At 49.3% G+C, this 13441-nt stretch overlaps 1 protein-coding gene across 8 annotated transcripts in view; it reads left to right on the forward strand.

Moving 5' to 3' along the window:
- RBM33 (RNA binding motif protein 33) overlaps window positions 1–13441 on the forward strand; it is a 139275-nt gene that overhangs the window by 69303 nt on the left and 56531 nt on the right. For all 8 annotated transcript variants that reach the window (XM_078437075.1, XM_078437083.1, XM_078437094.1 and 5 more), the window contains 2 exons: window positions 323–608; window positions 6553–6611. In XM_078437075.1, coding sequence (XP_078293201.1) covers window positions 323–608; window positions 6553–6611 — 345 coding nt within the window. The remainder of the gene's footprint in view (window positions 1–322; window positions 609–6552; window positions 6612–13441) is intronic.

Genomic DNA, 13441 nt, shown 5'->3' on the forward strand with positions numbered 1-13441 from the left:
TCTGTGTGCCGCGCGGTGCTCACCTCCGGGCAGCGTCAGTGGCTGCACCGAAAGTTGTTCTTTTGGAATCCACCAGAGTCCCTTTGAGGCCGCCGCCGCCGCCCTCCGCGTGCCCGGGACGGATTCCTGTCGCGAGCGGCCCCCTCCCTGGGCCTGGGCGGCACGGCATGGCCCTGCTGCTTCCTACACGCCGTTAGGCCGGGAAGCGCTGTGAGCCGTGACTCTCAGGCTGGGGTCCGCGCAGATCTGTAGGGCAGTAGCCTTTTTCTACCTCTCTTCCAAACGTTGATTGCTGTGCATTTGTCTTCTTGGTGGTTTTCAGACGCACTCTCCAAGATTGATCCCCCCTGCGCAGCCTCAGCCGCCACCGCCGCCGCCGCCGCCGCCCCAGCAGCAGCCCATCAGGAGCCTGTTCCAGCAGCAGCCGCTGCAGCCCCTGCTGCCCCTGCAGCACCCGCAGCACGCCCCGTCTCCCCAGGGGGCGCACGTGCCGCCCCAGATGGAGGCCCCGCGCCTGATGATCACCCCTCCTCCGGTGACCCCGCAGCAGCCCAAGAACATCCACATAAACCCCCACTTCAAGGGGGCGGTGGTGACGCCCGTGCAAGGTACGTGTCTCCCCCGCCCTGGTGACGTTGCGGGGTGCCGCGGCCGAGTCGTTCTCGCCGGCCCGGCGGGTGTGCGAGGACCACGCGGCTTCGTCGGGTCCGTTCCGCGCCCGCTCGGGCACGTGCCAGCTTGGCGGGCCAGACTCATTTGCTGAAACGTCTGTACTTCTTACTTTATGACTTAGCGGAAAGCCCTGGGCGGCCTCTGAATTTCCGGGGCGGCAGAGGTAGCTGTGGGAACGCCGGAGTCGGTGTTTCTCATCGTTTCCCCGGTGGGAACGTCTGCATGGCGAGCGCCCTGCTCCGCGTCCCTCAGGCGTTATTTTGAAGTGCCTCGCCTCGAGAGTTACTGTCGCGGACACGTGTCCTGAGGCTAGGAAGCTACTTTTGAGCCGGTGACGCGGAGCCTGCCTTCACGCATCTGTTCCGCACACTCCGTCTCTGACATCTGAGATCTATCGCTGAGAGAAGCCGAGGCGGCTTTGTGCGGCTGTGATCTTGCTTTCCGGCGGACAGGGACACGAAGTAAGCAGTAAACCTAACGGCAGGAACATTACGTGGTGTGGCAGAGGACAGAGGTGGAGCGGAGCCAGGGCCCGGGGTGGGCTGCGGCTTTAGCTGGGGTCACGCGGGTAGCTTCGTCACAGAGATGAGTTGAAGGAGGTCGGGGAGCCCGTGATGTCCCTGTTTCAGGGTAGGCTATTCCAGGCAGAGGGACGAGTGAGAATCCGGGATGAGGCCAAGCCTCGTGTGTGGAATTAACCCAGAAGAGACGGCCTGCCGCAAGTGGACTGATGACAGCAGAGAAGACACGCGGGGCCCCAGTCATGTGAGACCCCGGGCCGTTCTGAGGGCCTCGGCTTCGCCTCTGAGCAGTAGGGGCTGTGACCAGGGGTTTGAGTGGAGGAGGACAGGGCCCCGCTTTCTGTTACGAGAGGACCATTGTCACTGCTCCGTAGGGAGAGCGCGGCAGGGTGGCGAGGGGGGAGGAGGCGACCACACTAACCCAGGTCACAGGTGACAGGGGCTCGGATGGGGCGCTGGCACGATGATGGAGCGCAGTCATGTGCCGGATGTGACGCAGGGCAGGGCTGGTGGCACGCGGGGAGGGACCGCACGGCTGTGAGAAAGGAGGCAGAAATGGTGCCCAGGGGGTCTGAGCATCAGAGGGATGGATCGGCCATCACCCGCGACAGGGAAGGACTAAAGTCCTGCGTCCTGTTGTGGACGTGTGAAATGTCCTGGGCCAGAGTGAGAGCCCGGACCAGGGCCCGAGGCTCCAAGTATGTGGTTGGCCCATAGGTCGATTGGAGCCTGCGTCCAGTGAGAGGCCCAGAGGAGGGGTGTCTGACCTGGGTCTGCAGAGGGTGGGGAGGAGGGAGCCGAAGGTCATGGAGGACGAGCCTCAGAGGAGAGTGGCCCATGGGGGCTGGCGGAAGGGGCCCTGCCGGCGGAGCAGGTTGGGGGGGCAGATGGGGATCGCTGGCTGACGACTGTGTTCAGCGGAGGGGCCGTGGGGGTCTCGAGAGGGTGGTCGTGGGGAGACGGGGAAGGTGTGTGTGCACCTCGCTAAGGTGGGGGCACAGGCAGGGGAGGGCGTCTCTTGGGCGCCTCTGAAGGTGTTTTGCTAAAACAGAAGTTGGATGGTAACTGGTAGGAGGAAGCGGGCTGGAGAGAAGGTGTTTTCTTTTAAGATGGGAAAGCCAGCAGCTTGTTGAGAAGGACAAGAGTTGTCGATGCAGGTGAGGGGGACTCGTCCTGGCTGGGACCCAGTGCCCAGAGGCAGGGCCGGGGTGGGGGTGGGGCGGGGGGGGGGCCGTGCAGGGGTGTGGGGGGCGGAGGGGTGGAGGGGTCTTGGAGCGCTTCCCTGACGTGGGCGGGCTGGAAGGAGCGAAGAGCCACGAGGTGGGGGTGAGGGAACGTCGCAGGTCTGAGGCGGGGAGAGGAGACGTGGAGTCCCCCTCCAGGGGAGTAGAGGAGTGGATGTGCGGGGCGTGGCAGGTAGGGGTGCCGGGTGGTAGGCTGGGCGGTCGTGAGCCCGGAGTCAGGCCGCAGCGTGGTGGGGTGGCATGGACACAGTGTCGCGTTCGCTGGAGTCGAGGTGTCGACAGAGCAGTAGAGGGTGGCGTTGCGCGTAACGAGTGAAGGGAGGTGGAGTCACTGTCTGGGACGCGGGAGGGGCTGCGTAGGGACTGTGGGAAGGCGGGTCACTGACCGTGACCGGGCCTTGGATGTGGCTGCAGTGAGGTGGAGGGACCGCAGTCAGGGACCCAAGAGGCAGGGTGCAGGAAGCACGGCCTCTGCCAAGACGAAGGAGCGGGCCGGCGCCGGAGGCAGTGGTGGGACGGGAGCTGAGCTCTGGGACACTTGAGCCCGACAGCAGTGGGCGTGGCGTGTGACTCCCCTGACGTGAGCTCCCACGCCGGGCTCCGAAACAGCACTGACGGCCTCGAAGGACCCCGCCCTCCCGCGGGAGGAAGGTGGCCCGTCTCTGGGAGCGTTCTGCTTCCCTTCGAGCGACAGGGGGAGGGCTGAGGCCACCGCGCGTTCTGCTGACGCTGCGCTCGGGATCCCAGAGTTCCAGAAGTTGGGGAAAGAAGCCCAAGATAGGACTTGATGTGTGGGAGGAGGCCAGCGGCCCGGAGGTGCTCTGAGACTGTGCTGTGCCCTCGGAGCGACGTCGGTGTTAGTGACGGGGGCAGGCTGGCCTAGGGCGTGGGGTCCGCCTTACGGGAGACTGCTCTTGTTTCATACGCCAGGGAGGCAGAGTCCAAGCCCGTCCCTGACCCCCCGACCGACCCTCACCTTACATTGGGATCTCTCGGCGGCCGCCCGTGTTCTGCGCCCTCGAGGCACTGAAGCGCGGTGGCCCCCGTGCCTAGCGCGCCACCGCGGCTCCTCCGGCAGCTGTGCCCGTGGGAGGGGGGAGGACGGCTCAGTACCGGAGCCCTTCCCACAGCGGCTTCCCAAGGCAGGCAGCTGCCGTCGGTCTGCTTTGTCGGAACGTTTCTCCTGAGGTCGCGTCCGTTTTCGTGTATTTCCTCGTGTCCGCTGAGCGCAGACCTGGCAGGTGGCAAGGTGCACAGATTCTCTTCAGCCTGATAAAAATCGCTAGTGTGAGACAGCGCAGACTGGGAAGCCCTAAGGAAACCCCAAGGTGTCCTCAGGTAGGAAAGTCGCGCACCGCACGGCTCCTGATTCGGCAGATAGAAGGTCAGCTTTCTGATGGTAGTTTTTCAGCGCTCAGAACCAGCCGAAGAGTTTCCACGCGAAGCTGGGTGCCACAGAGCCGGCACCTTCGATCTTGAGATACGCCCGCGTGGGGAGAGAGCGAGACTGCCAGCTTGGCGTACCCGCAGAACACCGTCGAAGAGTGGTCCGTTCAGTGTGAGCGAGTGAGCTTAAGTAGAAACCACGGCTCTTCCCGGAGGGCAAGGCCGTCTGCTGTGCGTGGGACGTAGAGTAGCCCTGTGTTCTCGGAGACTTAGGCCGTTGGAAGGCACGTGAGAAAGTGACAGCGTAAGCACATCTTTTCCTCATGGTGCATATTCTCAAGGGTGAGGGGTGTTCCACCGTATTATAATTAACCAGTTTTGATGGAAATTTAACTTGTTTTCCAGCCTTTACCCTATTAAAAACTGTTGTAATGAATCAAAAACTTAAATCAGTTTAGTCAATAGAAAGAAAAAGGTTAAATGTCAAATATTCCAAGGTCAAGGTTCTGCTAGCAGGGCAAGTTCTCAGTTATCTTGTGCTCATGGTGCAGAGGAAGGCAGCTGGTGGAAGTGCCTGTCTGCTTTTGAGCCCCGGGGGACCACGGAGCTCCCGAGGGACACTTGGCAAACCAAGGCCTTCTCTCCACGCTGGGTTTCTGATCACCTGTTCTCAGATGTGCTCCTCCATTAACTTTTATTCCTTTTCCCTTCTTTCTTTTTTGTTGCTTTTTACCGTTTACTAAAAAGAAAAAAAAAGGCCAACTAAAAAGAAGGCTTCTGTGTAAGGAATCTGTTAATTATAATCAGATTTCTCCCCGGAGATGGTTAAAGAGACTTACATGTTTTAATCTTTTCACTGTATTGTAGGTATCTGGGTATCCGATAGGAATTGATGTTTAAATCCGAAGTTTAAAAATAAGTGGCACATAGGCTTGAAAGTCTGGGTCTTTTGTATTTGGCACTTAATTTTCAAACCATCGTCTTTATGTTGTTTAATACATAGTTTCTTCTTCACTTTCATTATAATCTTTTGAGGTCAGAGATACTCTAGTTGTTTCTTCCTCCATTTCACAATCTCATATTTTGCCCTAGATAAACCGATTTATCCCCCAGTGCCTTGTAGGAGGCTGTATAGAGTTGGGGGCTGCATCCTATTTTACGTAAAGTCTCTCAAATTGACCTCCTCTCATTTTGAAGTTTTGACTCATTGGATTAGGCTTTCAAGGAGCAGAAGGACTTGTGCTGTTTTGCATTTTATTGAAGTAAGTTTCTTTCTGTCACACACAATATAAATATAGATATATTTATTTTCGAGAGAGATTGAGAGTGAGCAAGCAGGGGAGGGGCCTAGGGAGAGGGAGACAGAGGATCCGAAGCAGGCTCCAGGCTTCGTACTGACAGCACAGAGCCTGATGTGGGGCTTGAGCCCATGAGCCGCGAGATCGTGACCTGAGCCGAAGTCGGACGCTTAGTCGACTGAGCCACCCAGGTGACCCCACACTATTACTTTAAATTGGACGTGTAGAAGTATGACCCTCACCATAAGTCTTAATATATAGAGTTCCTTGAGTATTTATAGGAAATAAAATTTATCTTAGCGTTCCAATTTTAAAGTCATTGGAAAAGTGTATTTCTCATGCACCAGACGTTTCTTAAACTAAAAATGTGGTATGTGATGTTACTATTACTACCATTATTTTCTCTGTATCCTCATGTAGCTGGTTCTGTGTGTGTGTCTGTGGTCTGTTCTCTTACAAGGACACCAGTCATACTGGATCCAGGCCCACCCACATGACCTCGTTTTTCCTTACTCCCCCTCTTTAAAGGCCCCTTGCCCAGACGCGGTCCCGTTTTGAGGTACTAGGGGTGGAGACTTCAGCATATGCGTTTGGGGAGGGGGGCACAACTCAGCCCATGACACCCGACAACCTGAGAGCTTACTAGGTGTATCTGGCTGCACATTTTAATGAAAAATGCAGCACACTACCCTGTAGCAGTCCCTGCTTGGGCGGTGTTTTTTTTTCCCCCTTCAAAATCAAGTTCAGTGTAACATACCTTTTAAATAGTGTATTTAGCCCCAGGGTATAACATGTGGCTTCTTCCTTTCGATAAAATGTCTGTTTTAGAATTACGTGATTTCATGTTCTTCTGGTAGATCTGTTGGAGTGTTCTGCTTGTTTAAAAACACAAACCAAAAACAAACAAAATCTTGGCATAGGAGATTGTTTAATAGATTGTTCTTTGTAACAGTACCATGGGTATGTGTATTTTCCTTTCTCTGCCTCCCTCCTCTCCCTCCCTCCCTCCCTCCCTCCCTCTTTTTCATGATTCTAGAGGATTTAGATTTGAATTTGTATTTGATTGGAGTCAGAAAATGTAATTGGATTAGATAGTCTGGATAACTTGGATATGGATGTGAAACACAAAAGCTGTTTTTTATTTTAGAGTAGTAATCTCTTCTCTCATTGCAAAACATTTAAATTCTAAATAGAAATTCCCTGTTGAAATTGAAGCTTCTGCGTATGCTGTTGTATGGGGACAAGCGTCCTGCTTTCTCTTTCCCTTTTATGGGCTTGTAAAACACTAAGCACTTAGCTTAAGTGTAAACTTCATATGTTACATGTAACTGACGCATGATGCATGTTTTATACTAGACTTGGTGTATTTCTTTTTTGGTGGGTTTGTTTGTGAAGTGAACCGTGTTTGTAACAAAAGGTGTTTTTCCACAGTGCCCTTGCTGCCAGTTCCCAGCCAGCCGAGACCTGCTGTGGGGCCGCAGAGATTCCCTGTGAGTAGCAGCTGCTCCTCCTGGTCTGAGGGGGTGAGCATGCGTTTACTAAGAGGTACTAATGCAGCAAATACAGGTGGTTCCAACCAAAATAAGTGTCGAGGTTTGTAAATACTGACAATGGTTTTTGTAGTGGGAGATGTTTGTTAACAGCTTACACGCCAATGGAGTTTTGAGAATGGAATTAATTTGGTTTAACTGTAAAATTGTTGAATTAGGATCATCATGCAATGCTTTTCACGGTAAAGACTATGAATTTTGATTTCATTATTGCCTTGTGTTCAGTGAGAAAGGGCCTTGAGTGTGTGTGTGCACATACACGTGCATGCACACACGTGTGAAGTTGTGTACGTGTGTGAGATTCTAGGGAATACTCATGAGAACTCTGCTTGTTTAAAAAAACCCCAAATCTCAAAAGTCTTAATGAACTGTTGGTTTTATATTTTAAAATGAAGGTTTTTCTCTTTCAACTTTCTTTGAAAGAACACACACATTCTCCCACTCCACGCTTTGCAGTGTGCTTTCCTTGCTTATCCTAACCAGAAGAATAACGTCCACTAAATAATGTATCTGTTTAAGTAAATTGTTCTATCTGAGTTTTGGGTTAGAGTTGTCGTTAGTTCTTGGTTTCATTAAATCAAGGAAGATATGTTCTTTGTAAAACCAATGTTGAAGAAAAATGGACTGGACCATAAAATTTTAATATTGTTTGTGTGTAAAACAGATGTAGTTTTGTTGAGACTAAATCTGATTTTCAGGAAATATCTAAAAGATGTATTTGACTCCACCTTTGATACTTAAGTAGATAGCATATTTATAGAAGGCACTTAACAGAAAGGTTTTAATGAAGGTTCTAGGTGTATAGGCAGATGATTATTCAAAAATACAATCAGTAGTTAAAATTCAGAGTATTTTTTAGAAACCTCTTTGATTTGTAGTTTTTTATGAATTATGGCATGGTTTCTATAACGGATTCTTACTGGTTTTATTCCCTTATATTAACTAATTTTTCCTTTGAGTGACCCATAACGTTCTAAAAGCTAGTTAAAAACAGCAATATTGTATGTAATTGATATTTTTATAAAAATGTTTACTAACATAAAATTAGAGTAATTGCAGTTTTCATCTACTTGTATTTTTCTTTAAAAAAAAATTTTTTTTTTAAATGTTTCTATTTGTTTTTGAGACAGAGAGAGACAGAGCATGAGCAGGGGTGGGGCAGAGAGATGGGGAGACACAGAATCCGAAGCGGGCTCCAGGCTCTGAGCTGTCAGCACAGAGCCCGATGCGGGCCTCGAACCCACAAACCGTGAGATCATGACCTGAGCCGAAGTCGGACGCTTAACTGACTGAGCCACCCAGGCACTCCTTGTATTTTTCAATTGTGCAAATGTGATTGTATCCTCTCCTACAAGAAGCAAAGTGCATAATACTGGAGGATATTATAAGCGGATAGTAGGAGACCGTTTCTATGTAAATTGAACTTATTAATTTATTTTTTAAAGATTTTATTTCTAAGTAATCTCTAAACACAACATGGGGCTTGGACCTACAACCACCAGATCAAGAGTCACAAGCTCCACTGACTGAGCCGGCTGGGCACCCTGAAACTGAATGTATATTTAAGTTATATATAGTACTCTGAGGGTCGTGAGTACTGTTACAGGGCGCTGAGGGTAGTGAGTACTGTTGAATTGCTTTTGGAAGAGTTTCTGCAACATGTCAATTTTGTTTTGTTACTGTTTTTGAGATGGAAAGTATGTATGGGCTCTAGGAAATAGTTGGGTACAGGTTAGTCATGTGTGTGATATGAGAGGAGAGATTTTTCTTTAGCTCAGTTATTTATCGTTATTTAGTGTGTATTGTGTCTTTCTTTAAGCCCCAAATGCTAGATCTTAAGCTGAATTTACGGTGACCTTATGGTCTTGAAAATGCCCTGCTCTTATTTCTGTAATCAATCTTCCTTAGGGAAAGTAATCAGATGTGGAATCTGTTTTTAAAAAATACACTTGAGGTGGGGCGCCTGATTTGCCCAGTCGTTGAAGCGTGTGACTTGATTTCAGTGTTGTGAGTTTGAACCCCATGTTGGGTGTAGAAATTACTTAAAAATTAAAAAAAAAAAAATCAGAACCCCTCCCCGTTGATATAACATTCGCATTTGGAAACCTGACTTCAGAATCCTCATGGAGTCTCTTTGAATCATAGACTTCCTTGGCACACAAAAAAGATCTGAATCACAGAAATGTGAGCTAAGTGAAGTTCCTGTAGTCTTGTAACTCAGTATAGGATTGCCGTGTCACTCGTTCAGTCACTCTGCATCCACACTTCCGTGAACAAGGCCCAGGGCTCGGCCAGTTCTCCTGGGCACAGGAGGAGTAGGACTCCGTGCAGAAGTTGATCTGCAGACACGGGTCGGGTTGTCCTGAAACACGAGCGAGCGGTATGAAGCTGTCGGTAGGAGCGCCACCTGTCCTGGGGACAGTGGGGGTTCATTAGAGGAGCTTAGGCTGGGGAGAGACGAGATTACAGTGAACTTCCCTTTGCTCACTACATTTCTGTGATTCAGATCTTTTTGTGTGCCGAGGAAGTCTACTGATTCAGGTAATGATGAACCCTACATAAAATGAGCTGTGTAGAGAGGCGTTGTGTTATTTAATTTTTTACTTGTTTTCATTGATACATAATGTGCATTATATCATGCTCATTTACGTATATAAGTGTATAGGAATTAAGCTCTACCTGACGGACGAAAGAGTAAACAAGGCAGTCAGTCGAAGTAACGCTAGATTTCCAAGTTTTAATTTTTTTTAACGTTTTATTTTATTTGTGAGGGGGCGGGGCAGGGCGCCAGCAGAGGAGGAGGGGCAGAGAGAGAGGGAGACGCAGAACCCGAAGGAGGCTCCAGGTGACAGCTCCGAGCTTGACGCAGGGCTTCAGCGAACCCGTGAACCCTGAGATCGTGACCTGAGCCGAAGTCGGGTGGACAGTGAACCGACTGAGCCACCCAGGCACCCCTAGATTTCCAAGTTTTAAAGGAGTTAGTGTCCAGTCAGTATTAATGCTGAGGGATTCCTTCTCTTCCCCAACAGTGGCAAGCTTTACTTTCTTAGAAGTCCATTTTGTTTGACAATTTTATGAAACTTGAGAGATTCTTAATTTAGAAGTAGTATGCCTACAAATTGTATTAAGTGATAATACCTTGAATTTTTAATTAAAAAAATCAGAACTCTAGACAGCCTAATATTAAACCAATTTTTCATAGGATTCGTTAAAATTATTTTTAAAAACTAAAATCTTGGGCCAGAATATTGTATTCTTAGCTATGCTTGATGTAGTAGCAAAACTAATATCTTTCTGTCCTGTTGATGAATTTTATTCAGGGAATTTAAACAGTTTTTAAAGCAAAGATTTGAATGTCAAAGTAACAAATATCGTAAGAAAAGCTTCCCTATGTTTGATCTTTTTGGAAAATACCGTTTTAGCTCTTGACATCGAGGTGCCTTTCTGTGGTCGTGTCCGTCTTGGTGTCTCGATGGGCTGCCCCCCCTCCCAACCCCCACCCCCGGTTCCCTCGTTTATGGAATTCGGTGATGTGCTTTGTAATTTAGGTGTCCACCTAAGAATCAGATCCGCGTATTTAATTTTAGCCACGGACACAGCTGTTAGTGCTGTGCTCTAGAACATTTCTTGTCCCAAACTTTAATTCCCAGACTGTTTTCTTTTTTCCAGTCGGCCTTCTGAACCTTTGTTTGAAATGTAAACATAACTCGGTTGGTAGCGTCATCAGAGAACGAATCCTCTTCGTCCTGTCCTCATTTTTGTCCCGCGATGTGACTCTGCCACGTGTAAAATGCGTCTCAGCCGTCGGAGCAGTGGCCACTCACAGGAGCTGATGGGCACAGGAGCCGCCGCTGGCCGTCCCTCCCTCCGCCCCAGCTCTCGTGCTCCGTCCGGTCTTGCCGCCCAGCCGCCTACCGTCCGTCTCCTCTCGTGAAGCATTTTCGCTCGTGTGAAGGCTCGAGTGTTGCCCCACAGACGGTCGTGGTTTCCTTTCGTGGTGTTGGTGGGGCGGTGGGGTCGGGACGCTGGTGCACCGCCCTGCGGGTGAGTGCCTGTCTTTGTGTCTGTGAATTCTGTGCTCGTTTTCAAAGGCTCTTTGTTTTACTCGTTAGTCTGATTGGTGTCCCTTTCCACGAAGGCTGACGTTTTTGTCACCGATGGAAAGTTTGGAGTCTTTTCTTGGCCCATAAGTATATTGTCCAGTTACGTATTTATCCTCGAAGTGATGTTTATTGTTTTTAATGTTTGCCCACTTAGAGAAGTAACACTAGAATGTCGGTTGATAATATTTGAAGGTGTCGCTTTGAGATTTTGCTGACCTAATTTGTTTTAGGTGTCGTGCAATTGCTGTTTTTAAGCGTATGGCTAAACCCCGAGTGACGCACGTTGTAAAGATTCTTGACCGAGGGGGTTTTAAACACCTATTCAGTCATTGATTCTGAATTGATGTACTGGGTGAATGCTGGTATTTCAGGGTAGCCACTTCAATACCAAGTGCTTTGGCTGCTGAATAATTTCTCAGGGACTCTGGTTTGAATTAAAACTAAATATCATGTTTAAAAAAAAGACTGCTGATAAGTTTCAACTAGTCTTCCGAGCAATCACGTTCGTTTTTAGGTTTCGATTTCCATCTGTGCTTACTGTGCAGTGACAGTGCCGTGCAGGTAGGTCCCAGGGAGCCCTGTGCCCGTGGAGCACGCGTGTGGTATCAGGTGCTGCTGATTGACAACGTCCTGGATGTGTTTTATGTGGCATTTCATGCAAATCATGTTTGATGAGACTGCTGCCTCCAATTCCATTTCTCTCTGATTAGAGCCCTTGCAGATGTGAATCTAGACTTTATTCCAGTCTTTCTTTTGAACCCCTAACTGTTTTTACAACTTGCCTGCAATGCCGTGTAATTATTAGCACTTAAGATCGGGAAGGAATGATGGGCATTTTCTCTTATCAGATCTATGAGTAGTAGCAGGCGAGTGTGGGATGAGAGCCTTCCAGCTGTCAAATGTTGTCAGGCTCGCAAGGAGAGAATGCAGTTTAAAATGCAGGTGACATAATACCCAACATCCCCCGTTTGCTGGTGGGTTTCTGATTAATCGTGATTACCATACATTATCATACCATCAAATTTAATCATATCAATGAATTCCCATCTGCAGCAGTAGGAGGAACAGCTAAACACCACGGTAACAGCCAGTAAGTATGGCGGCGATGAGATCCTGCACCCCGTCGACTCGCTGTCCTGCCGGCATACGCTGTGTGCTGGGCAGAGAGGGGGTGGGTGGGGGTCCGCGCAGAGAGACCTCAGAGACCTGGGAGCACTTGCTCAAGTCATAGGAAGTGGGTTTCTCGTACAGTTAAGTGAGCCAGTAAGCCACATTGTGAAAGTGTTTGCTACGCGGTTTTGTTGAGTTTTCGGCCACGTTAAAACCGTCCACGTTGAAATGAAAACCGTTCCCACACCCTTTCATAAATAGTAGACTTAAACGGAGTGCGGTTTGCCAGTCTGTAAAGTGGTAATGTGGCCAATGTGTTGTTGACAAGAACACACATTTTCAGTCTTAGAACCTCCTACGTGTGCCAAGAAAGTCTTTATGGCCTGTTTTTATCGACGTGTCCCACAAAGCACACCGGTTTTTATTTTAAAATTTATTTTCCCCTGAGTCTTTGAAGACCTGTAGTGCTGTTGAAATGCATTTGTTTAAATGCTTATTCATTTTGAGAGCGAGAGCTTATGCATACATAAGTGGGGGAGGGGCAGAGAGACAGGGATAGAGTGTCCCAAGCAGGCCCCGTACTGTCAGCGCAGAGCCCGATGCGGGGCTTGAACTCGCAACCGTGAGATCGTGACCCGAGCTGAGATCGAGTCAGATGCTTAACTGACTGAGCCACCCAGGTGCTCCAGTTGTTGAAATGCATTTTTAAGATACACTTTGAAAGAGGCCCTATTTTATTATAAAGGACCTGAAAGCATTTCTTCCCAAAAGTTAGAGTTTTAAAAAATTTTTACAGTTTAGTCCTTTTCCTTTTGATGTGCAAGCTGGTGAGTTTTTGTAAGTGCATTCAGTTGTGTGCTCACCACAGTTGAGAGAGAGAGAGAGAGAGAGAGAGAGAGCGCAGTCCTGCCGCTCAGAGGGCTTCCTCGCGCTGCCCCTTCTGTGGTCACTCCTTTCCCTGCCGAGCCCCCCGGCAACCGCCATGTTCTCTTTCATTGAAGTCATGTCCTGTGAGTGGACTCCTGTGGGATGTTTGCTTTGAGTCTGGCTGCTTTCCCTCGCCACAGTGCTCTTGAGATTGCACCTGTAAGGGATTTGTCTTTTTTTATTGGTAGGTATTATTCCACTGAATGGACGTACCACAGTCCGTTTATCCCTTCGACATTTGGATTATTGCTAGTCTCTGGCTCTTACGAAGAGAGTTGGTATAAACGTTTGCGTCTGGTGTTTTGTGTGAACACGGTTGTCATTCCCTGGTGGGAGATGGGAGTGATGGCCCGCGTGGGAGGTGCCCTCGCGGAGGAGGACTTGGCACACAGACCGCATTTGCAGTTGGCAGAGCTGATGCTGCTCTTCTGCTTTTTAACTCACTCTTTTTTTTTCCCTATTTTTTTTTTTTTTTTACATTTATTCAGTTTTGAGAGACAGAGACAGAGCATAAGCAGGAGAGGGGCAGAGAGAGAGAGGGAGACACAGAATCTGAAGCAGGCTCCAGGCTCCGAACTAACAGCACAGAGCCTGAGGCGGGGCTCGAACTCACGAACCGTGAGATCATGA

This window comes from Panthera onca, chromosome A2, assembly GCF_046562875.1.
Source record: "Panthera onca isolate mPanOnc1 chromosome A2, mPanOnc1 haplotype 2, whole genome shotgun sequence".
NCBI classification, from domain to species: domain Eukaryota; kingdom Metazoa; phylum Chordata; class Mammalia; order Carnivora; family Felidae; genus Panthera; species Panthera onca.